We start from the raw sequence: 25,372 nt of genomic DNA, 5'->3' as shown, positions 1-25,372 counted from the left end.
TTACATGAATTTTTAATTGAGATATAACATGCACTTGGACAAGTATACGCGCCCGAAGTGTTCAGCTTGACAACTTTTCACAAACCGAACACATCTGTATAACTCTCACTCAAATCAAGGAACAGAACATCTCAGAACCCCGGGGTACCATCGTGTTCCTTTCACTCCATCCCACTGAGAGTACTCACTAGCCTGACTTACAACATCATAGCTCACGTGCTTGGTTTTGACCTTTACGTAAATGGGATCATAAAGCACATCATCATCGTGTGTTATCTTTCTGTGAGACTGACACTTTAGCGTGTGGTTGTACTTTCCTCTCACTGCTGTAGAGGATTCCACTGTGTGAAAATACTCCTATGTTCATTTTATTGCTACTATAACAAATCACCAAAATTGAGTGACTTAAAGCAACACAAACTTATTTTCTTGAAACTCTGAAGGTCAGAAGTCTAACATAAAATGGGTCCACACAGCTGCATTCCTTCTGGAGGCTTTAGAGGGGGAAAAAATCCATCACCTTGCCTTTTCCAGCTCCTAGGGGCCACCTATGTTCTTTGATTTCTGGCCCCCTCCTCTATCTTCAGGACCAGAAGGGTAGCACCTTATGTTTAATATCAAATAAGTTTATTATCTTCCCCTTTAAATGGACATTTAGGTCATTTCCGGTTTTTATCGAATGGAAATAATTGTGCTATGAACATTCTTACATGTGTCATTTGATTTCACTGCTGGACGTACGTATAGACTTTCTGGATCGTAGGGTACGTGCACAGTTGACCTCAGTAGATTCTGCAAACCACTTTTCAATGTGTTTATGCGCTCCGTACTGCAACCAGCCCAGTATGAGAGCTCCAGTTGCTCCAGATCTTTGCCTATACTTAGTACTGCCTTTGTTGCCCTTGTCTTCCTTTCCTTTCCTTTTCCTTCCTTCCTTCCGAAGAGCTAATGTACTTGGCTTGTTAGTTCCCAGTGCCTGCATCTGTGTCTCACTGTGATATATTAAAATCTCTTCTCCTCCAAAGCTGAAGATTCCTCGAGCAGTTCCTGTTTTCAGAATGAATGAACCATCCTCAAGTACCACCATGGCCCAGTATGACAGTGACTCCAAGAAAAACTACGGCTCTCAGCTGACTGTCAACACGCAGGGTACTCCAAGAGAAGATTGCCCTGACTGGTGGAAAGTAAGGAAACTGAAAAGGTAATCTTCAGCTCCCAGTTGGGCTCCCCAGCATGTAGGCTAGAATTACCCACAGCCTTGGATGTCAGCCTCAAAGCTGTCCACACGGGCCTTAGTTGAGAAGGGCCACCCTTTCCGAAAAGGCTCAGCGCTTGAGCCTGAAGTCTGGCCGAGCAGGTGCCCTGCTGGGACCGAAAGGCATGGACTTCCCACCTATGATCAGATCTGTGATCTAAATGATACTTGCACATTTTATTCCCTCCTCTTTCTCTCCTCCTTTCCTCCAAATAACCCTACATGTCAGAACTTGGAAGCTTTAAAATATACCCTTTACATGAGGTAGTTCGGGGTGGGCTTACTTTTGTCCTGTGCTTACAAATGACAAGTAACCCTCCCAGCGAGGCCTTGGCTGCCTTCTCCGGATGGGCACCTTTCACCTTTCCTGACATAAGTCGCCTCACTTGTTTTTAATCAATTATTTTTATTAACATACAGTGTATTATTAGCCCCAGGGGTACAGGTCTGTGAATCGTCAGGCTTACACACTTCGCAGCACTCACCATAGCACATACCCTTAAGCCAAAAGTTGCTACCTAAGGCCAGACTGAAAATTACCTTGAAGGCTCCATACTTGATATTCACTAAAGATTGGATTGAATCTCAAGATGACAATAGAAAAAAAGTCAAGTGACTGTCCTTCCCTCTTGCTCCAGCCTTCCTCCCCATCACGTTCTTCACTGTCTGACATCCCCTCACCCAGTCATTAGCCTTCCTGCAGGGCACCGGGGTCTGTCTTTCCCAATAATGTAGAATATCCCTTGGTCCCAGGCATCTCCTTTCTTTGTTTTCTCCCCCGTGCCCTTATTATTATTATTATTTTTTATTCTTTCCATCCTCATCATCCACCCAAAGCAAATGCCTCACTGTACCAGTGACACAGACACAGGGCCACACGGAACTTGAGAGAATGTAGGTGTATTCTTGCTGTTGCTTTTGGCATAACAAATTGCGGTGCTTTTCATTTCAAAGTGGAGCTAGAGTCCAAGTGTATTAATCTATACCTAGCGCCTGAGGCGACATGTCCCATTTATTTGCCTGCAATCCAGTCTTCTTGTGGAAGGAGACCATTGAAAGACACAGATCCTAGGAAAGCGGGTGTCATGTCAGCTTTGTGCAAGGCCCCCTCCCTACTGGAAGCCCCAGGGATCCACTGAGGGAAATGTATGGTGAAACTGATCAGTATTCAAACAAGTAGTCGGCACTATTAATTCACGGGCTGGGGGGTGTGGTTGTACAGCCACCAACGCCTGGATGGCTAGATCCTATCTTTATTGAAATTGTTGACATTTTTTTCGTCACAGATTTTTTCATTAATTTTTATCTTTAAAAAGTTTCATCAACACGTTACTGAGTTTTTCTGACACCCCCTTAGGTTTTGCATCCCAGATTCAGTCCCGACCTTGGATTTTTCCCTAGAACTTGAGAAACCTGGCCATCTGAACAAAGAATCAATGAATCACTTCTTAGCCTGAGTAGCATTGCATCAGTGAGTGAAAGATGATGATGGCTTAAAGGTCTTGTGGATTGAATTTTATAAATGCCGTCATGAGTCTCAGCTCGCATAAGTAGATAATACTTTCTATCAACTGCCCTCACTTGAGCTGCTTTTTAATTTTTTCCATTAAAATATTCAAATATTGCAGAATATCCAGGCTACCTTCTCCTAGGTTATTTTCTATGCACATGTTACCGTGTGCAGAGAATTAAAAAATCAGATTCTTTTGTGCCACTCTCTCTCTTCAATTCACATCTTGGGCATTTTTTCCCCATTTAAATACATGAAGTGACATTTAAGTTTTAATGTGAAAAATATTGGATGGTGGTTACACATAACCTGTGTTTTGCCCTCTTAGTCATTTTTAAGTATGTTAAAAATTGAGTTGAGAGGTGTTAGGGACACTCACACTGTCGTGTAAGCTCCTCGATTATTCTGAGTGTCTGTATAGTGTTCCATCATATGGATAAACCTCAGAGATGCACCATGGATGGACATTCTCTGTGTGTTCTTTAAAACAACATAAAAGCGAAAATTGCTTCACCTTTGAAAATAAGAGTTTTCTTATGAAGGGATGAAGTAAAAAACAAAACAAAAACAAAAACTATGCTAGTGAGCAAGGCTCTTCGGAAGGCAGAGATGGCTCTTTCTCAGCGTTGAGGAAATGGAACTAGAGAAGCATTTCCTTGTTAAGGAAGCTTGTTGCTACAAAGGGTGGTTTTGAGAAACAGCCTGAGATAGGAAAGTGAGCAGGAAATAGGTCCTACCTTCCAAGCAAAACAGCATTTTCAGACTTTTCATTGCAATTGTAACAGCCAAGAGGAAAATAACATGTTAAAATATCTGAGAGACCGAATGCCTGCATAGTGACAAGAAAATCAAGGCAAACCCCGTCCAGATGATCTTTTCTAGTCACGGCTCTCTTTTGCTTAGGAAGCACTGTCCAGCTACCTCTGGTTATTGGGGTCCCTGCAGGGACGAAAATGTGAAAAGGACTCATTGGCTTAAATTCCCAACCCAAGTGAAAGGTGACAGTCCCAATGTTTAAGGAAGCTCAAAGATATCTAACAAAACTATTTTTCTTTTTTGACATTTATAAATAAACGTGAATTTACAACATGTATCTTTTGTCGCAGCAATGAAGATTTTGCATCTGGCCACGAAAGGGAAAGGATGGTTGCAAATCACAGCACCTCCAAGATGTCATGGTAAGTCAAAGGCAGATCATTCCTTTACGTGTAGGATTTGCTTCCATTTGCAGGAAAACTAACCACATTTGCAATCATTTTTGCAACCAGACTTCACGTTTAAGGTAAAGACGAACCAAAAAATTCCTGTAGTTTGCCTCCCTGAACCCTTCAGTCAGTCAGACTCGATGATCCGTGGGTTACAGTTCTCACCTTCTTCTTCTGCCACGCTAGCAGGAGGAAAACTACCCAAAGCCAAGTAACTCTCCTCTAAGAATTGTTCTATACAAAACCCCAACTTTTTAAACCTCCTACTCCAGCTGCTTCTGAAGGCATTTGTCTATTTCATGAGCCCACTCTTCCAAAAGAGTCAGGTAAATCCATGTTCCTGGCGGCCTCCTGGAGCAAAGAGCCATTTCCTCATAAACTGGGCATGAACTCAACTTTTGAGTGGTTCTCTCTTCACTTGGCAGATACCTTCCCAAGTGCAAAGAGGGAATTTTATTTGTCGGGGTGAAAGCTGGGTGGGATTCGATGTTGCACTCCTAGATGGCAGGGGGATTTTTTTGTTGTGTTTTGTTTTGGTTTTGGGCATTCATGTCCTTCCCTCTCTTCTTAAGGGGGTTCCTCGAGTCAAGTTCATCTGAAGGAGAGGAAAACCTGGATGACTATGAGTGAGTTTGAAAGTTCTCTGTGCTCCTCTAAACCTAACATAGATGTTTCTATTCCATTCTTCTCCAAAGTAATGAGAACATATGCCTCAAACTTGCTCAGGAGGCCAATATTTACTTGGGTAAACTCATGTGAGGTTCTGGGCCACTTATCCAGATGATGGGTGAGAATGAGCGGGGCTGTTATTAAGGGAAATGATTTTCCTCAGTCTGGATTCTCTAAATTGCCTGTACATATTCGCTGGATTTATCATATACCTGGTGTCCCCTTCACTTGACTTTGTTTTCATTGATGCAGTATAGGACATTTCTGCCGAGTTTTTCTGCCTTGGAGGTCTCTGGCCAGGGTGATGTTTGAAGGCTCTTATTAGCACTTATTAGTCCCGTCTCTGAAGTTGTTTATGATACGGTAACAAGGGAGCGCAACTGAGACTTGGACGTGACTGCATTTATGTTGAGAGAGTCCCATTCCCAGGGTGACCTTATCATTTAACATCCAGATTAGGACATTTTAGAAAGAGAAAAAGAGCACACTATTAAATATTATACTTGGACATCAGGCATGATCTGGACTGGTGAAGATACTGAGACAGGTTGGCCTAAGGGGCGCTTAAGGTCCTTTCCAAAATCTAAGACTGTGTCCTTCTACAAATAGGGACAAATAAGTCTCTGGGACTTTATTTAAAGTTGGCATTAAGGAGACGTCGGAGTGGCAGGGCAGACTGCGTCTCCCGGATGCCTGCTATCAAACGGTAGCCAACTCACTTGACCATCGGGATTACACATCTTTGCAGTTCTGTTTTTCTATGACTGTGCTCACTGAGATATTGGCTCTAGGTACAGTGAGAGGTTTTATAAAGCACATGTCACTGTTTCGACTCTTCGTCTTACCTCTAACCCAGCGTAGCCCTTGGCTTTCGTGCCACGTTAGGGAACACCTGCTGTAGGCCCCTCCCCACCACACACCATGGCCTTCTCACCACCTTCTAGCTCCCACTGATCCCTACCTTCCTCCCCAACATATACCCTCAGGAAAACCTCTGATGGAATAATTCAAACGAAGACATAAATGACTGAGAAATACCTGCACCCAAATTATCCAAAGATAACAGTACTTTGACAGATGAGAAAGATTTAAACCCAGCGGCGTAAGCCCCTAATTGTGGATGCCAGTCTTTAGCATTTCGATAAATTGGAAGTCTCTCTTTGATTTGGAAAGCCCAGATCTGACCATATGGACAGTCTCTACCTTCATCATTTCTAAATTCAAGAGGGGCATGAGACTTGTGCCCTGGGGAAACACTCGGAGAGACCTGCCCTCTTCCAAGTCCAAGAGCTGCCGGAGGACCATCAGGAGGACAGGGCTGCAGGGTCCAGGGCTCACCCTCTCACACTGTGCTCAGTGCCCCCACCTTCTTCCTCTGTCAGTGGTACTGAAGTATTTGGTTGGTGGGCAGAACTTCAGGAGGAATTCTACTATGTTCTATTGCAGGCTGACGCACCGAAGTTTAGATGGAAAATCATACCTTAGGACCAGGCTTAAGCTTCTGCTGCTCTGGCAGTGAAATCTTTTTCAAAACAGAGCCAGGCCTCAGCAAAGTTATGACACAAGCAGAGTGTGTGTGTATGGCGGGGGTGGGGGGGGCAAGGCTTATTCACAATTCCACTTTGCTTCTCCAGACCTCTGTCCTTATATTCGATCACCTCTTTCTTCTATCTCCCATAGACATGTTTCCTGGATCATATTCCCTGAGGAGTCTTTTGATTAGCTGTGATTAGCTTAAAATACTGACTCCAAAGAAAATGATCAGTTCCTACCTCAAGTATTAATTATAGCATATCTATAAGGGTAGAGTTAGAAGAGACTTTTAAACTGATAAAATTCAACCCTCATCCTCATTTTGCAAATGGGCAGTTCCAAGGTCAGAAAAGGCCAAGTGGCTTGTCCAGAGCGTACAGCTACTTATTAGGAAGTTATGTCTAGGACCAAACCTCCCAGCTGGCTGGTGGCCCTTCCATTCCATGGGCCTCCGCACCAGCTGACAAACCCCTGCCCCGCCCCTGCCCCGCCCCACCTAATACATCCTCACCCTCCGGTTCTTCTTTCCTCCTCAAGTGTTGTCCTCTAGCCAGAGGGTCCTTGTGAGGCCCCGAACCCCTGCTCCACCCCACCTCACACCCTGCTCGTTTCCCTAGTGTGACATTCTGGCCAAAGCCAGAAGACAGCGCACATAGCTGATCTCACATGAGAAACAAGTCTGGGGCCTGCTGAGCTCTACATAGTAAGATATGATGCTCTTGGCTCATTTAGTGAAGAAGGTAATATTTCAAGGTCATGTCTGGCTGTTCCACACGATCTATCTCTCAGGTCGCTGTGTTACTGGCTTAATATAACCATAGAGGCCACGGACAATTAGATTGCTATCCCACAAATTAAAAAAATATTTGTTAGAAAAGCATTTGCTTTGAAAGTAGGTGCTATAAAAGGTGCTTCTATCAGATCGTTAAAAGGAAAATACAGGGCTGAAAGATATGAACTTTCATCTTGTCATTGTGGCAACCCCACTTTCCCACTGGAATATTCTTTCCTTGGTCTCATCTCCGGCTCTCGTTCGAATCAGGGACACATAGGACGCAGAGACTGGCCTGAAGGAGCCCAGAGGCTCTTCAGTGACAGCCCGTGTGAAACTGACACCCGGCCACCAGCCCAGACGCGTACTTGCATGGTGGAGACACGGGAACCCGTAGTTCTGAAACTCCCCCCCCGGGTGGGGGGGGATCAGTCAGGTTGGGCAATCCCTGATCAAAGCCAATGCCTCATTGCACGGAGTGGAAAGCAGAGTGATGAGGGATCCGGTTACAAATGATTAACTCGCAAATTCGTGATTCTTTCCCATTGTAGCTGGTTTGCGGGTAACATCTCCAGGGCCCAGTCAGAGCAGTTACTGAGACAAAAGGTAAGTCGTCCAGTCTTTAAAGGCTCTCTCTGGGGCCCATAGGGTAGTGCCCTTGCTTCTTGTAGAAATCGGAGGGTTTACAGTTAAGGGCTCATAGTCCTGGGGCTTACCGGGCCCTTCGCCTGTGGCTACCTCCTCTGTTTCTCATCAGCTCGTGCTGGGTAATAAGCCACTTCTAGATTGAGTGGTTTGAAACAAGATTCAGGAGTTCTCACCATTCTGGGCACGGGGTGCCACGGTTCTGCTCTGTGTGGTTGACACGGGCTTCCTCAAAGCCTGGCGATCCCAAGGCGGGGTAGACACGGACAAGCCCTGGGGTTCACTGCAAGCACGGATGCAATTTCGGCTTTTGTCACGCCTGTGAATGCCCTATTAGCCAAAGCAAGTCTGGTGGCCCAGCCCGGACTCAGTGTGGGAGGGGACTGCCCAGGGCAAGAATACGGAGACCTGATTGACAGCCTAGGTCATCTCTGTCCCTGCTCGGGAGCACCCGAACTGGAGTCCAGTTAACCTCTACCTGATTCTGTCACAAGATTGGCCCGGAAATAACAGAAGCAAACTCTTTCCACCTGCAAAACTGATGCTGTGTTATAGTTCAACCTAGTAAAACACACCAGGGGTTTCTTTGAGGGGGTACTAGTGGGAACTGATGACGTTATCACCGAACGCGGTGTCTTGTCACATTGTCGCATTCCTAGCTTACTGTCTGCTCTTCCTAGTCTGGGTCTGCTTGGAGTTAGCGCAAGTCATTAAAAAAGACAAGTTGAGCATGGAACTTTGACAAATACATCTTTGGTTTTCTAATACCTTCCAAGGTATTCTATCTGCAGGGATAGGTGGTTTTTAAGTGTTTTTTCTGAAAGATTAAAATATCAGGCTTGCACAAATACAGACAAAATTATCGAAGAGGGTTAAAAACTAAGTGGAGAGGGAGAGTCCCATTGTGCAGGGTAGGTGTCTCAAGGAACTGAGCGAGAAAAGGAGGAAAGCTGAACTGTGGGTCCCCTTCTGCGCCAGCTGTTGGGTGACCTGGGCTGTCATTGACATTTAAAGTTGATTGAAAAGATCCATTTCCCTACCACCTACCAGAATAATGAAAATGTTTTCCATTCCTTCACTCTTTCCTTCCTTTCCAGGGAAAAGAAGGTGCATTTATGGTTAGAAATTCCCGCCAGGCGGGAATGTACACGGTGTCCTTATTTAGCAAGGCCGTGGAGTAAGTATGACATGGATGTCTTTCTTTTATCTTTTGTGTATGTTCTTTGAATACGCTGGCCATTTAGTCACGTCTGGGGATAAGACACCATCTTTAAACATGGCCCACCCATCCCAGGCAGCGGCGGAGTGCCCAGTGCACAGCACGCCTCACTAAACACCTGTTAAAGGAATCTTAGCCTGTTCCCCTTCGACTTGGCCCTAAGCCTAGAAAGAGAGGAAACGCGCAATGGCGTCTGCCCACCGTTGGCCAGACCCACCTGCTGAGTCGAGAAACCCACCCCAGGGTGTGGTTTTTCGTCAGCCTCTCCATTAGAAGTAGAGCTAGCAGAAAGTTGGATCAGTGTATCTGGGTTCCCCAGATAGCTTCTTTCCGGGGTGTTGTCCCCTTTTCGTGGCAAAGAGCTCTGGCTTGAAGCTGCACCTCAGGGCCCAACTCCTGACTTCACCATTTCAAGGCTTTAGGACCCTGAGCAAGTTTCTTAGCCTCTGTGCCTCGGCTTCCCCATTTGAAGATTTTATTTATTTAATTAATTTTGAGAAAGAGAGAGAGTGCTCACGAGTAGGGAGGTGGGGGCAAAGGGAGAAGCAGGCTCCTGGCTGAGCAAGGAGACTGATGTGGGGCTCGATCCCAGGACCCTGAGATCATGACCCGAGCTGAAGGCAATCGCCTAACCAACTGAGCCACCCAGGTGCCCTTGGCTTCCCCATCTGAAAAGGAAAAATAACAACTATTATGCTCTACGGATGAAGTGAGTTAATTCACATGGTGGACACAGCAGTGCTCAGCACAGCGTAAGCGCTTAATACACGGACAGCAATCACTATGATATTGTCATTATTGTGAAGGAGCGAGTCTAGGCGCGCTACTTCTCCACCCCAACACCCCTGCACATATGACACCCCCAGTCACCACCTGCAAGACACTGTCACCGACATCAGGATCCTCTGCCAGAGTTTTACAAGCCACTTTCCCATTGGCTGTTAGCTCTTTTGTTCCTTCTAATCACCCCGTGAAGCAAATAGGAAAGGTGTTTTCATGGGCACCATTCTACAGAGGAGATCTCTGAGGTTCCAATATTTCTCTTACTGGTTGGATGGCATGACCCTACCGTGAGCACCTGTAGGGTTTTTGGTCATAATGAGTGATTGAAAGGTTATTTTATTTAAGAATTTTTTTATGGACAATCTACCTCCAATTTGAGAGACTAAGATGTGCCCTAAGCAGCAACCCAGAATTTTCCGGTGCAGGAAGCTATATCCCCAGTGCATCTCATGGACCAGTTTGCACACCTAGATGCTGGCCAAAGCCAACGCCGTAAGAACCAGAGGCAGAGATTTGTTTCATTGACTGTTAAGACTCTGTGACCCTCTGGCCCAGCAGCTTCAGCCAAACCTGGTATCAGTCAAGATCCTTGACACCAGGTTTATTTTTGAAGATGGCCTGGTAGGAAAAAACAGCAAAGAGATAATGAGTCAAGTGAAAATAATCCACATTCATGACTACAGAAGCCTTCTTTTATGAAACGCCATCGATGGGCTTGAATGAATTTCATGCTGAAACCAAGAACAAAGTAGCCATTTGCAATAAGAAGATGCCCCTTTCCCTGTTTATAGCTGCAGTTTTAACTAGGCTGGCATGACCGTGATGGATTTATCAACAGTTTCTTATGCGCCAAACATAGTGCAAATTGCTAGGTACAAGATCACATCCAATCTTTTTAACAACCAAATGAGGTTAGCTAACAAGCAGAAGACATGGATGAAAGCCCAGTTCCCGACTGCTAGGCCATACTCTAAAACTGAAGACGGCATATTGACGTCATCAATGCCCCACTATCTTTCAAAATGAGCACAACAGGGGAAACGTGTCTTATGTGGAAAAGGTCCAAGTTTGTGTGAGGAACTAAAGGACCTCCCCCACCCATGTCATCTTGCATGCTCCACTCCCCAAAGAGCCTCTCCCCCATGCTCTGGGTGAAACACCCACAGCCTAATCACCTTTATCTCTGGCATTTTAATCTTCATTATTATCCTTAAAGAGAACTGGTGTTCAGAAGAATCATCATTATTTTAGACTGGCTAAGGGAGGAACCATGCAGAAAGTTGGAATTTTATTGTACATGCATTCTGTATGTACACAAAGGTGACACTGAGTTCAGAGGGGTACACTCTTCCGCAATTACCAATCATCACAGATAATAGAAGTATATCATATAGAAATTTCTATATATAGAAAAAATATCAGATAGTAAGACTGAGAATGCCTCTCTGACTTCCCTCTCCAAATCTGGCAGATGCCTCTAAATTATCATCTAACCATTGTTGGATCAAGCTTCAGTTGATAATTAAAAGCATTCTAGGGGCACCTGGATGGCTCAGTCGGTTAAGCATCCGACTCTTGATTTCGGCTCAGTGGTGATCTCAGGGTCCTGGGATGGAGCCCCATGTCGGGCTCTGCGCTCAGTGGGAAGTCTGCTTAAGAATTCACTTTCTCCTTCTCCCTCTGCCCTTCCCCTTGCTCCCTGTTTCTCCCAAATAAAAAAATCTTTTTTTTAAGATTTTATTTATTTATTTGACAGAGAGAGATCACAAGTAGGCAGAGAGTCAGGCAGAGAGAGAGAGAAGCAGGCTCCCCGCTGAGCAAAGAGCACAATGGGGGCCTCGATCCCAGGATCCTGAGATCATGACCTGAGCTGAAGGCAGCGGCTTAATTCACTGAGCCACCCAGGTGCCCCCCAAATAAAAAAATCTTAAAAAAAAAACCACTCTAACATTCTTTCTTCCTTACTAGTGATAAAAAAGGAACTGTCAAGCATTACCACGTACATACAAATGCTGAGAACAAATTGTACCTGGCAGAAAACTACTGTTTTGATTCTATTCCTCAGCTTATCCACTACCATCAACACAATTCAGCAGGTAATCTATTTCAGTTTTTCTTTCATGGGTCCTTGTTAATAAATATCAATTTTCTGGGATACAGCCAGTCCTCCCAATATTCTTAATATTATTGGGAACCATGAAAATAAGAATAAATATGTTTTCAAGCTAGATACCTGCTATGATTTTTAGCCTACGTTTCCTGGAACATTTCTGGCTCTAAGCTGCCAGAAAAATGAAGTAGCGTAAGCTGAGCGACTTAGAAGTAGAGATTCTCTTTATAAAAATATTTGTTGTCTTTTCCTGGCCCTAGAAATAAGTTGATCACAAAATTCACACATTATAGAAATGTTTACCATGGGAGAGAGGACCTCCACGGACAAGTTGTTGTCTGTTCTGATGGAATTTTTTGCTATGCTGATGCTAACATTTATTTATTATATGTATTAATGATTTATATATGCGTATGTATGCACATTATATTTTTATGGAGATGAGATCATTCCACACATACTACTTTTCAGCTTGCTGTCTATATTCAACATGTCTCAGTGGTCTTTCCAGGCAAATACATATAGCTTATGGTCTATTTAAGAGCTACATAGAATTCTATTGTAGATTGCTCCGTAATCTATTCACCTAACCCTGTATTGATAGTGATTGGATCGCATACAGTATTTACACGTTATAACTGATGTTTCAGTGCACAGGTCTGTGCCTGTGGCTCTGTATGGGTGTCTCTGTAGCCAAATTCCCTAGAGGTGGAATTTCTAAGATAACAGTTAAGAAGATTTAAGATTTTTTTATATATATATTTGACAGACTGAGATCACAAGTAGGCAGAGAGCAGTTAAGAAGATTTAAAGTGGAGACATTTTCAAATGCTTTTTAGAGATGTGCCCTCCTGCCAATGGCAATCTCCTTCATCCTCACCAACACTGGGTACTATTACTCTTTTTAGATTTTGCCTAATCGACTGGTGAAAATGTATATAGAAATCCCTTCTATTGGAGGCGGGAACTCCCTGGTGTGGTGATCATTTCACGTTACAGACGTGTCAAATCATCACGCTGCATACCTCTAAAGTTACGTATGTCTGTAACATCTCAATAAGCTTAGAAAAAAGAAATGAGAAATTAAAAAAAGGAAATCTCCTCTAATGCCTCTTCTAGACAAGTGTCGCTTGTGAACGATGAGTGGATGGATTTACAACAGCAAGGAAACATAAGCTGTGGGCGCAGCATCAAATTTGTTCGAGTCTGCCTGACCTGATTACATACATGCACATAGGGGAGCTAGCCTTACTCCCTAGCTTTGATTTTGGTCCTCACTCCTGTTTTTCCTTTGTTCCAATTTTCTCAATTGTATATTTTAAACTCTAGCACCTCAAAAGTGCCCTCAAAAAGTATTGTATAGACACAAATTTCTGAGTAGAATGATTCCATTCCAGAGAATGCCCAAGAAATTCCACAGGGTTTAGGAAGAAAACATTAAAATCTTTCTTTAGATTTTTCTCAAAATCTCCTTTTCTATTATGAGTGTATTTTATGATTCACATTATGTATTAATACAGTAGCCATTGTATGCATGTATTTTGGAGAAGTGAGCTAGTTTTTTTTTCTGATTAAAAGTTTGAGATTTGAAACATGGGATATAAAAAGTAAAGCGATATATAGAAAAAGGAAGGAGAGAAAAAGGACCCATTTGATAGTTTCCGGGACTTAGAAAATATCACACGTTTAGGCAAGAAGCATTTTTTAAATGAATTCTTTCCAACCACTATACATACTGTGATAATTTTAACCAAGCTTTATCGTAACTTGATGTAAACAACGAAAATGACCGCTTCATGCAACTTAGTAATAGGTTCCATTTTTAAAAATTGAATGGTTGGCTTTTTATTTTGTGCTCTTCTATACAGTTTGGGTTTTTCTTTTAACCAGATGTATGTGCCGTGTATATATGTATTTAGATATAGGGCTATAAAAAGAACAAAAATGGGACACTTTTTTAAATGAAAGATTCCGTTGAGCAACTAATTTGATCGGATTCTTAAAAGTCACATAAATTTGTTCTCTTTCCATTTTTGCTTTACATTGAGCTCATTAGTCAAGCCAAGCAAGTCAATACAGCTACAGGGTGAATGGGGTCAGAATGGATCTCCTCTCTCCGTCATGACATCCTGAACCTGGTGTTTTTCTGGCTACACTGGAGAGCGCAAGGGTGTGACCCGGTGTGATGTCATGTGATGTGACATGATGTGATGATATGGTGCTGATTCTATTGCAGGCATGATCACACGACTCCGCCACCCTGTGTCGACCAAGGCCAACAAGGTTCCCACCTCCGTGTCCTTGGGAAGTGGTATGGATGCACACTTGGGCTCTTAAACTCCATTTCCCACCATTTCTGGTTAAAAATTTATATATCTATGTTTACTTCAAAAAAGAATATATATATTTACTTTTTAAATATGTTTTTATATTATTATTATTACTATATTATTTATTTATAAAAAGAAGGAAGACCAGAAGGAGGTCCCTATTCAGAGTGTGCCTTAAGGGCTTCAGCAATAATGTTTGTCCCTTTTCTTTAAAAAAACAAACAAACAAAAAAACCAAACTTTTCTGTCCTCCTGACCTAACTCTGTCATCTCCTCAGCCTTACCAAAAAGACTACCCAATTTGTCCTCTTTTTTAGACCCGGTTGGTAGCCTCTGGTAAGCCATTGCCTGTCCTTTCTTCTTCCGGGCTTCTGTGCCTGTTCAGGGAGCCTGTTTTCAACAGTGTGTATTTAGGAACAAGACACCCACCCAGATAACAGTTTAGTCTGCTTTATAAGAAAACACTAGTGATTTTTTTTTACCAAGCTAAGAGCATTGCACACATCTTGACACCAGGCATTTCCAAGACACCTCTGGGTGGCAGAGTGTTCTAGGCCTTTTGTCAAGAACTATGGCTGCCTCCAGAACAGTACTGTCCGTAAGATACATTTAAGTGATCAGCTTAAAATGAAAAGTCTCGCTGTTCTTCATGTTGTCAATATGGAACTCATTGGAGAACAAAACTCTTGGGAAGCTGCCAGCGCCAAAGCCTTCTATTCTCATTTTAAAGAGTGTCTGTCTTGCCTTGTTAGGAATATGGGAACTGAAAAGAGAAGAGCTAACCCTCCTGAAGGAGCTGGGAAGCGGGCAGTTTGGAGTGGTCCATCTGGGCAAGTGGAAGGGGCAGTATGAAGTTGCCATTAAGATGATCAAGGAGGGCTCCATGTCAGAAGATGAATTCTTCCAGGAGGCCCAGACCATGATGTAAGTTTCTTCTGAGGAATGGCCCTTTGGTCCTCACCATGGGGGAGAAGTTCATGCTAACGGGTCTTTCCCTAACATTTGCAAGGCCTAGAGCAAGCGTCTGCATATCACAGGTATACTTAGAAGTTATAAATCAAGCTGTTAAATATGCCCCTACTTTGACAAGTATACCCCCGTAACAACCAGAGAGACCATCCAAGTTTAGAATTCTCAAGACTCTTTAGAGAAACCAGCCTCTGGCCCATGTCACCCCCCACCCTCCACCAACTAAGGCAATACTGGTGCCTTCAATACAGTCTGACAGAATCCCTTTATCAGCCTGCTTCTTTCATCATCTGATAAATAAACATACCCTTCCTAACGTGCCTCAGCTCCCAGCACAGTTTGCGATGCAAGTAAGTGTCCTCTCTGAGCTGGCCCCGTGCGCTCACTCTCTCTCTCTCTCTCTCTCTTCCTGCCTCCTCATGGTGAATAAGACTTTGAAATGTGACCAGCCACCCAGGTGTGCCTATGACTTTTCTGATTAAGCAGCAAAATTACTGTAATCTAGGGGCCCCCGCAGGGCCAGGTCAATTGGGATAGCTGGTCACCCTGCCTTTAGGGAACTAACTAAGGATTGTATGGGAAACAGTTCCTGGAAGGATTCTGATCAAAGACTGCTGAAATCACAAATCCTAGCCTGCTGCTGAATAAGGGCACTTTTAAAAAAAAAATGTTAAGCACTTACATGGTATTTTCCAGCATTTCTCTGACTACTTTGTAAACATTAATGCATTCAGTCCTCCCAAGAAGCCTGGGAGGGATGTACCATTGCTATCTGTGTTTTATAGGAAACTGAAGCACAGAAATGTTCAGTAAGGGGTCCAAGATCAGGAAGTTAGTAAAAGTGGTAGAGCAGAGACGCAAACCCAGGCAGAACTTCCAGCCCATTTCCTTAGTCATCCTTTTGTGAAGACCAAAGCTACCAAGAGAGTCAGAACAATCACTTTGACCACAATGGTGGAATTATCTGGAAGCAGAGGTACTATGTGAACACAAGTTGGGCTCCGTGGGCTTGCAACCCGCACTGTGTTGAGGGCCCCCACCCTTGGGAGGGCTCTGAACTTTACTTTTCTCCTGTCACCATCTTGAAATTCTTTTTTTAAAGATTTATTTATTTACCTTGAGAGAGAGAGAGAATGGGGCAGGGGAGGGACAGAGGGTGAGGAAGAGAGACTGTCCAGCAGACTCCCTGTTGAATGTGGAGCCTGATACAGGGCTCGATCTCACAACCTTGAGTTCAGGACCTGAGCTGAAATCAGGAATCAGATGCTCAACTGACTGAGCTACCCAGGTGCCCCGCCATTTTGAAATTTTTCCCACTTCTTAAATAAGGATCCCTGCATTTTCATTTCATATCAGTCCCTGCAAATTATGTAGCCTGTTCTGCCTTTGGCAACTACGCTGTCATAAAACTAGGAAGGAGACCAGCGATGTTCTCCTTCTGTAGGACCGAAAGCTAGTGGAAACTCCCTTAGGCTCACTGTATAACCCGTGTCATGGTGTAACTTCAAAACATTTTTTTTTTGCTATTAGAGGACTGGTAATCACACAGAATCATAAAAGGTCATTAACAAATCACCTAGTCTTAAAGAAGGAAATCAAATGACTCCCTATGGGGAGAACGTTGTAGCTCAGCTGTGATGGTCATATTGAGGCCTATTCTGTGGGCAGTAGCAGTTGCCATGGTGTTCCCACCACATGGCCCCTGGGCAGTGACTGAATTTACTCAAGGAACAGCTTTTTTGGGTGAGGGACCTTGTCCCAACACTAGCCTTCCCTCTACAGGGAGGAATGCTGAGTTCTAGGCCATTCTCTAAAAGAGCTAAAAGAGGCCTAATAGAGCTCATAGCTTTGAGCAACTTGATAAGGCATGTCGTTAAAGTAAGAAGGAAGGAAAATCATGATTTAAATAGTTAAAACTATTGGGGCGTCTGGGTGGCTCAGTGGGTTAAAGCCTCTGCCTTCGGCTCAGGTCATGGTCTCAGGGTCCTGGGATCGGGTCCCGCATAGGGCTCTCTGCTCAGCGGGGAGCCTGCTTCCTCCTCTCTCTCTGCCTGCCTCTGTACCTACTTGTGATCTCTGTCAAATAAATAAATAAAATCTTTAAAAATAGATAAATAAATAAATAGTTATAACTATTTAACTATAACTATAGAAAATAACGATTTTAGTAAATGCTCGTTAAAAAGTTCTGAAATCGACACATTAGCTTGAGATTTCCTTTACACATCTGAACATTAAAGAATCAGCCTGTAAACTGAACAATTACATGGACAAGCGGACGAACACCGTAATAACAGAGCATCCGTCTGCCGTGACCTACCTGAAAGCACTATGTCAAGTGGTTACCACCTTTTAAATTTATTATTGAAAGATAATATGGGGTGCCTGGGTGGCTCAGTTGGTCAAGTGTTGGACTCATGATTTCAGCTTGGTCAGTGATCTCAGGATCATGGGAAAGGGTCCTGTGCAGTGTTCTTCGCAGGAAAATCTGCTTGAGATTCTCTCTCTCCTTCTCACTCTGCTCCTCCCCCTACTTGATCTCCCTAAAATAAATACATCTTTAAAAAGAAAAGATAATGTAGCAATAATGTCAAATGAATTTTTTTAAAAAAAGAAAGAAAATCACAACTGATCTCACTTTCCTACCACGTCAACGATTTTCATTTTTCCTGCACCTTTCATATTCCGATACAATTGTTTTTTGAGAAGGAAGTGTTTGGACTTCAAAACTGAGCAAGTTTAAAGAGATGCTTTAAAATGGAAGTGATTGTCCTTAGTGTGTAGCTTCCTCAAAAATTAGCCACCGAATTCTCTAGATGCCAGGGGGGCACTCAACGGCATTTCTGAGGCAATAGACCCTTCGCTCTTCTGTTTCTCTGTAGGACAGGCAAACCCAGCACCCACAACTGCCCAGCTGCTGTTGGGGTTGTCAGTGTTTACTAGGAGGCAGCTTTTTTTTTTTCCTTTTGCCTTCAAAGGCTGATGTTCCCAGAATAAAATTCACAATTTTCCCCGTTCTTTCCCTGTTTAAGTAGAAGGGGGATGGAATTAAAACCAGCACAAATCGAGCGTGATTCTTGTTCAGGACATCTGGAAAATGGAGTATGCAAATTGAGTACTAATCTTTGAAAATCTGTGGTTTCCAGGAAACTCAGCCATCCCAAGCTGGTGAAATTCTACGGAGTGTGTTCAAAGAAATACCCTATATACATAGTGACTGAATATATCACCAACGGCTGCTTGCTTAATTACCTGAAGAGTCATGGCAAAGGACTTGAAACCTCCCAGCTCTTAGAGATGTGCTACGATGTGTGTGAAGGCATGGCCTTCTTGGAAAGCCACCAGTTCATACACAGGGACTTGGTAAGCAAAGCCACTGGCCCTTCAAAGCAAGCAAGGGGTCCACGGTACCCCCCCTCCAGTGCTAGAGCCCTTGGGAAGGCTGGCAAGGAAGGCATCTCCACTTGTACTTTGCTCCCTTGTGACTTGCCCGATAAAATAAGATAAAATAAAATAGTACAGAAAGAGAAGAAGCTGTCATGATTTATGTAGCTGTGTTGGGGTATGGAGGAAAATAGATAAAAAGGAAAGACTTTGGTCGTTTTAGTGTGTCTCACAACCATGAAATCCAAGTTGACCTTTGCTTGAGGAAGGGCTTAGCGCTAAAACAGTCAATGAACACCATCATGGAGAAAACAAAACCAGAAGGAAATGAAATTTATGTGTGTCTTTGGCTCAGGGTGGGAGCGGGGGTGGGGGGCGTTCTGCTTGGTATGCTTTGCTGTCTACCCTCAGAGACTGTCTTCTGCTGAACAGCAAACGTGCCATGAGTGCTAGGCCAGCATTTAGGTCTTCGAAGCACCTGTGAATGCGTGGGGCCCCGGTGGTGGAGAAGGAACCCCCAGAAATAACTTTTCCCTTCTTGCTGACGAGCTGAGGGTCTGTGTTGAATGTGTAATCCCCTTCACGCTGTTTGACAAGGGTGGAGGCCTGGGTGAAAATACTGATGGGAGCACAGTTTCATTTGAAAAATGGAGAATTGCAAAGGCAAAAAAGACTTCTCAACATTTGGGGGTTTGATAGGCGATCTTAGATTTTGTGAGAACTCTGCCAGAGAGAAGGAAAATCTTGGATTCTGAGGTGGGGAGATTCTTGGCTGCTTTTACTACTTGGTAATGTTGTTTTTCCTCCAAAGGCGGCTCGGAACTGCTTGGTAGACAGTGATCTCTCTGTGAAAGTGTCTGACTTCGGCATGACCAGGTAAGCCAGCTCCAGCTAAATGCCAGCAGAACGGTGGGCCTTGCAGCCATGGACAACATGATCTGGACTGGGGCTTTCGAAACCTGGATTCTCCCCGTAGTACCTCTGACCACCTAGGAAACGTGGTTTGCCTCATTTCTTCACCTGGAAGATGGGTTGTTCTTCAGAAACTATCCAAAGTCTCTTTTCATTCGTTCAAAACCCTGATCAATATTTTGTAAACTTATAAACAATTCCAGGAAAGAATAATATTAATAGGTATTTATATCTATTTATCTATATATATCTATAATTTAATATAATAATAATATTAATAGGTATTTTATATTTAAATAAATATTCATAAATTATATAATATATAATTATATATAATTAACTATATATAAATATATAATTAACTATATATCACTATATTAAAATATATTATAACATATTATGATTATATATAATTATATTAAAATATATGACATAATATATAATAATTACATATAATTATACATTATATTAAAATATAGAACATATCTTATATATAATAAATTATATATAATTATATATGAAATTTATACATAAAATATATAGAATTTTTTATATAATATATAAACTATATAGATTTATATAATTATAAATTATATATTAAATGTTAATAAATATAAAAATGTAATATGTTATAGTGAGATTATTGGGATAAATATGTTTATATATATATTTTCTAAGTCAATCAAGGCTCCCTTAGCCCTTTCTGTTTATCTCTTAATATTCATCCAAATAGGCATAGCATTAACACTAGGAAAGTTTTTGTTGTCACGTCATTAAATTTTCTGTATCACCAAGTAAGGCATGAGAGTACACTTTGAGATTCTCTTAGCTGGCATTCTATCACCACTTTATGATTTAGAGAAATTGTTTCAGGACAGCTGTTTGGAAGAGTCTTCCATTTTCTTTATTCTGAATCTCCCTACTGCGTGAGCCTCAGAGCGAGGGTTCACAGTTCTACATGGAAACGAAGAGGCCCCTGCTGGCCTTTCCATTCAGCAAACATTTCCTGAGGACGCGCATGATGCCGAGGTCTTGTGGCAGACGCTGTGATGAGTGGGAAAGGCGCTGCCTCCAGAAGGATGTGCTTCGCTCAGAGAGCAAACACACGTCGACACTGAGGCCCAGTGCAGCTATAAAGTTGTGTCGGTTCAACGTAAACACACGTAATTCTGAGGAGGAACAGTGTAGTTTCAGAGAAGTTGGAAGAGTTGACTAAGGCCAGCCCTATATTCAGCATACCTAGCCCTAAGACACCATAGGAGGATCTGGGGTTTTTCAGTTTATTTGTGTATTTTTTTAGTAAGCTCTATGCCCAACGTGAGCCTCAAACTCACTGCCCCGCCACCAAGAGTCACACGTCCTCCATCTGAGCTAGCTGGCTGCCCAGGAGGATCTGATTTTTTTTTTAATTTCTTCTCCAAAATGCAGTATTGGGAAGTGCTCCTCTTCTGGGACACCTCAACCTCTGTCAGGATGTCCCTTGAGTGGCATCTTCCTCGCCATCACCCCAACCACCATACACCACGCCTCCTGAGCCGACACCACAGCTGTGTTACTGTCTGAATGTGAGAGAAAATGCTGCTCGTGGCTTCATAGGGTGGGGAGAAGCTCCCAAGACAGGGAAACCGATGCCCACCTTATTCTCAAAGTGGGACTATTGGCTGTTGTGCCAGCATCCAGGGAATATACTGTCAAGTTCTTTGTAGCTTAGGAAAGGCGACACACAACGTCTTGCTCTGAATAAGGAATCCTGGAGGTCAGGCACCAGGCCCTGTTGGTCACGAGGTCCTGTGGCGACACTATTCAGAAGCCTGTGACTTCGCTTGATCCCGATGACTTGAAGGAAGGTTTAAACCATGAGCAGGACCCAGTACTAGGGTAGTTTCTGGGTGTACTAGGGTAGAGGAGCTGAGGGGGGGCCGGGGGGTTACATATGGAAGGGGTTTTATGTAATTCTGTGAAAGTGTGATTATTGCTATTAATATTCCTATTCTATTTGTAAAATATTCATATGTTAAATATTAATATATTATTCACATAATACAAATATTAGTATTATTAATATTTCAAAATGATATTTTCTGACATTTTAAGCTACAGTAAATATCTCTTAACACGTTTTTGGTGTGTAAAGTATATCCAAAATTTCAGTCTTCATAATTCTCCTTTTCCTTTTCTTTTAAAGATTTATTTTATTATTTATTTTAGAGAGTGAGCAGGAACAAGTTGGGGGGGAGGTGCAGAGGGAGAAAAATCCCAAGCAGACTCCCTGCTGAGCACAGAGCCAGCCGTGGGGCTCAAGTCCACAACCTGAGATCAGAACCTGAGCCAAAACCAAGACTCCGCTACCCAGGAACCCCTCGTTTTGTTTTGTTTTTTATAGAGTCATTATTTGCTTTTTTTCTCGGCATATACATGGGGTTCCCCTCTATTATAGAAATAATACATGATTATTGTAAGAAATATATGCAACAGCATAGAAAGGAAAAGTAGAGTCTGCCCCCTACCCCTTCCCCTCATTTTCAGCACTAGGAGTGTCTTCTCATACTTCATTTCTGAGTACACCCAATCATATACACAAGTCTGTGCATTTATCATTTGTTCCCACAAAAACGGTGAAATAGGGAAAGGGGATTAAGAGTCCACGGGCCTTGAGGAGCTCTGAGTAACACATGGAAGTGTTAAATCACTAGATTATACACCTAAAACTCATGTAATGCTGTACATTAACTATGCTGGACTTAAATTTTTTAAATAGAATTACCCTCTAGATACCTACTTTTGCACATACCTGTTTTCCATGGGCATTTTTTTTATTTTGGTAAATACCAAAATATCTTGTTTCATAAATGGGCACATACTGTTCTACCGCAGTAATGGGCTATAGCATATTTAATTGTTCTTCAACATGGGGACATGGAGACTGCTTCTATTTTTATCATTATTATATAGTGCATACTTCTTGAATATATCTTTTTATTGTCTCCATATCTCCAGAGGATATTGTCATTCATCATTGTTTATAACAGCAGATTAGAAGGAACTTACAAGGTGAAACCAGACGCTGTTAATCCACAAGAGGAAAGGCTATTCAGTCATTAAACATGATGCCACAGAAGAAAATGTAACTACCTGGGGAAAGAGGTTCTTGCCATGCCGTTAAAGGAAAAAGCAAACCTCAGTACGGCAGAAACCCAATTTTGTGCATATTATATGTAGAACAAAAGATTGGCAAGTACAAGCCAAGATGTATCTTGAATGTTAGAATTACAAATTCTCTTCAGGGTGAGATTGAGTCATTTTATTTTGACATTTTTGTGTTTTTCTCTATTTCCCAAATGGTTTTGCATTCTGATTTTGGTATTTGCAAAGTTAGATATAATGTAAGGCTCACAAGTCATATAAGCAGCCTTTGGCTGAGCTACACACTGAAAGGAGCAGAAGTTCTAGAAAACTGAGGCATTCCCCTGAGACTGCGGGGCTCTGTGTCTTCAACCTGTCACAGAGGCGATGGTGGCCCGCAGAGGGCTTCTCATGCTGCGCAGCGTAGTGACTTGAGGTCTGTGTAAATGTTCCCCCCACAGGTATGTTCTTGATGACCAGTACGTCAGCTCAGTAGGAACCAAGTTTCCGGTCAAGTGGTCAGCCCCAGAGGTGTTTCACTACTTCAAGTACAGCAGCAAGTCAGACGTGTGGGCGTTCGGTAAGCATGTGGCCACACGGGCCCCAGCCCGGTTTTGTAAGCTCACTTCCACAACAGGAAACCGCAAGGGCAGCAACATCCATTTTTAGCAAAAGCCCCGTGCACTTGCGAAAGGACCTGTATGGTCTGAGATAAGCAAGAGACTGAAGACGATGGTGACCTTTGCTTGGGCCAGTGTCAGGATGTCTGCCCCTACTGTAGAAAATCCGCATCCTGCTAGCGCCTTTGTATCCAACCAGAGGAGATAAAATCTCCTCCACTGAAAACGGCGAACAGTTTTCAAGGAGTCATTGAGAGCTAGAGCGGAGTTTGCGTGAAGTCCAAAACGTTAAACAGCTGGAGATGTAGTCACGGACTTCCAGCGTGAAAGCAGCCGTGGCCACCATTCCCTTCGGAAGGGACCAACCCTTTGGGCATGCCTGGTGTCAATCCCAAATTCGACTCAGTGCTGTCTTTAGCCCATACTAATATCAGCTCGGGTCCTCATTAAAATTCATCACCAGATCAAAGATCAGCAAACCTTGGGCCAGGACCAAGTCTGGGGGACTGTTTCTGTACATGAACTTTTACTGGAGCAAGCCATGCCCATTCGTTCCTGTGCTGGGTCTGATTTTGTCCTGGAACAGCAGAATGGGGCAGGTGCCAGGGACACTGTACGACCCCAAAAGTTTAAAATACTTACTATGTGACCCTTCACAGGAAAGGTTTGCTGACCCCTATTTTATTAAAGATCTATAGTGAAATTTAGTAAAGGTCATTAGAAAACGGAAGCGATTCTTAAGTTGTGATTTGGTAGATTTTCTGATATCTTTCTATACTATGAGGAAGATACACTAATATCTTTCTACACTATTAGTAAAGGTCATTACAAAACAGAAACGATTAAGTTGTGATTTGGTAGGTTTCCTGATATCTTTCTACACTATGTTTATAATCACCGTCACATGGATGCAAGATAAATCATCCAAATTATCATAAGGTTATGGGTATATTAAATGCACCTGAGATCTAGTTCACGTCTGTCTTGATCTATAAGCATAATTTAACTTTTTATAGGACATTCAAAAGACTGCATGAGTAAAAGAAAATTTAGTTAGCCATTTTTTATACGACATACTTTTTTTTTTTTTTTAAGATTCCATTCACTTATTTGATAGAGAGAGAGAGTGAACAAGCAGAGGGAACGCCAGGCAGAGAGAGAGGGAGCCTGATGCGGGGCTCGATCCCAAGACTCTGGTATCATGACCTGAGCTGAAGGCAGATGCTTAACTGACAGCCACTCAGGCGCCCCAACACACACTTTTAAATAAGTATTATTTTGCACAAGTAGTATCAATCAATCACTTTAAAAAATCCAACATACACAGAAAAAAAGAAAAAAAAAACCAAAAAGACAGCATTGTGGTGAATAAGTAATATCCTTCTGGGCTGATGAACTTGTCAAAATTAGTTTCAGCCTCCTGATGTTGATATGCCTTATGAAAGATGCTTTTAAAAAACAATATCCTTACTCAAGAGTTACAGCTTGTTTTTGACCCAAAAATGACATTACTCTGCTTGATGACTCATCCTATGCACTAGAAGTTGGCTCCAGATATTTTCTGGCTATTTCTAAAAACTAAATCTCTTCTTAAGTAATATGTCCCCAATGAGGATATTCAAATTGGATCAGGGCCTCTGAAAGCAATTTTCAAAGAAGGGGCCCCACAGATATTTGAAGCAATGATACTGTTTTTGAGATAAGTGGATAGTCTTCCAAAGACAGAACTGTGAAGGGAGCAGTATACTTTTGGATGGTTGTTTTAGAAGGTTGTTAATATATATATATATATATAGGTTGTAAATACTTTACATAAGATCTAGAAGTCAAAGAAATTTTGAAGTTAGTACTTCAGTTACAGTTCTAGAATGATTTTCTTCCTTCTTACATATTTCTGGCTTGCCAAAGCTTTGAAGCTGGCTGACTGTTGAGATTCTCTGGTTTGGTCAGGATGAAAGAACACTGGCCACCATTTAGAGAGCATTTAGTGTCCCCGTGCTCTTTGCGTGCTCAGCAACCGTATGATTTGCAAATATCTGCATATTATAGACAGGGAGTCTGCTCCGAGAAGGGCCGAGAAACTTGTCCAGCCTCTAAGCGGCAAAACTGAGCCTCGAAGGCCACATCTAACTGACCCAAATGCCCCCTTGAACCATCATGACCAGAACCCGGTTTTTAAACCTGGAGTCTGCAGTGACCTTGGATGGGCTTCAGGACACCATGAACATCCAGAAACCGAACACAAAAATGTTGTGCGTTCACATTCCCACGAGAGAGCTACTGGTTTTTATCAGATTCTCAAAAGGACACCTGACCCACAAAATATTAGGAAG

General features: G+C 42.7%; 1 protein-coding gene across 1 annotated transcript in view; it reads left to right on the top strand.

Moving 5' to 3' along the window:
- BMX (BMX non-receptor tyrosine kinase) overlaps window positions 1-25,372 on the top strand; it is a 47,179-nt gene that overhangs the window by 15,008 nt on the left and 6,799 nt on the right. The window contains exons 7-17 of the mRNA XM_044234763.1: window positions 1,026-1,201; window positions 3,872-3,943; window positions 4,543-4,596; window positions 7,496-7,550; window positions 8,687-8,766; window positions 11,560-11,687; window positions 13,938-14,012; window positions 14,784-14,955; window positions 18,147-18,363; window positions 19,196-19,260; window positions 22,881-22,999. Of these exons, the coding sequence (XP_044090698.1) occupies window positions 1,026-1,201; window positions 3,872-3,943; window positions 4,543-4,596; window positions 7,496-7,550; window positions 8,687-8,766; window positions 11,560-11,687; window positions 13,938-14,012; window positions 14,784-14,955; window positions 18,147-18,363; window positions 19,196-19,260; window positions 22,881-22,999 (1,213 nt within the window). The remainder of the gene's footprint in view (window positions 1-1,025; window positions 1,202-3,871; window positions 3,944-4,542; window positions 4,597-7,495; window positions 7,551-8,686; window positions 8,767-11,559; window positions 11,688-13,937; window positions 14,013-14,783; window positions 14,956-18,146; window positions 18,364-19,195; window positions 19,261-22,880; window positions 23,000-25,372) is intronic.

This window comes from Neovison vison, chromosome X (assembly GCF_020171115.1).
Source record: "Neovison vison isolate M4711 chromosome X, ASM_NN_V1, whole genome shotgun sequence".
Lineage (NCBI taxonomy): Eukaryota > Metazoa > Chordata > Mammalia > Carnivora > Mustelidae > Neogale > Neogale vison.
Note: the sequence above shows the minus strand (reverse complement) of the source record. Positions and strands in the feature narration are given on the sequence as shown.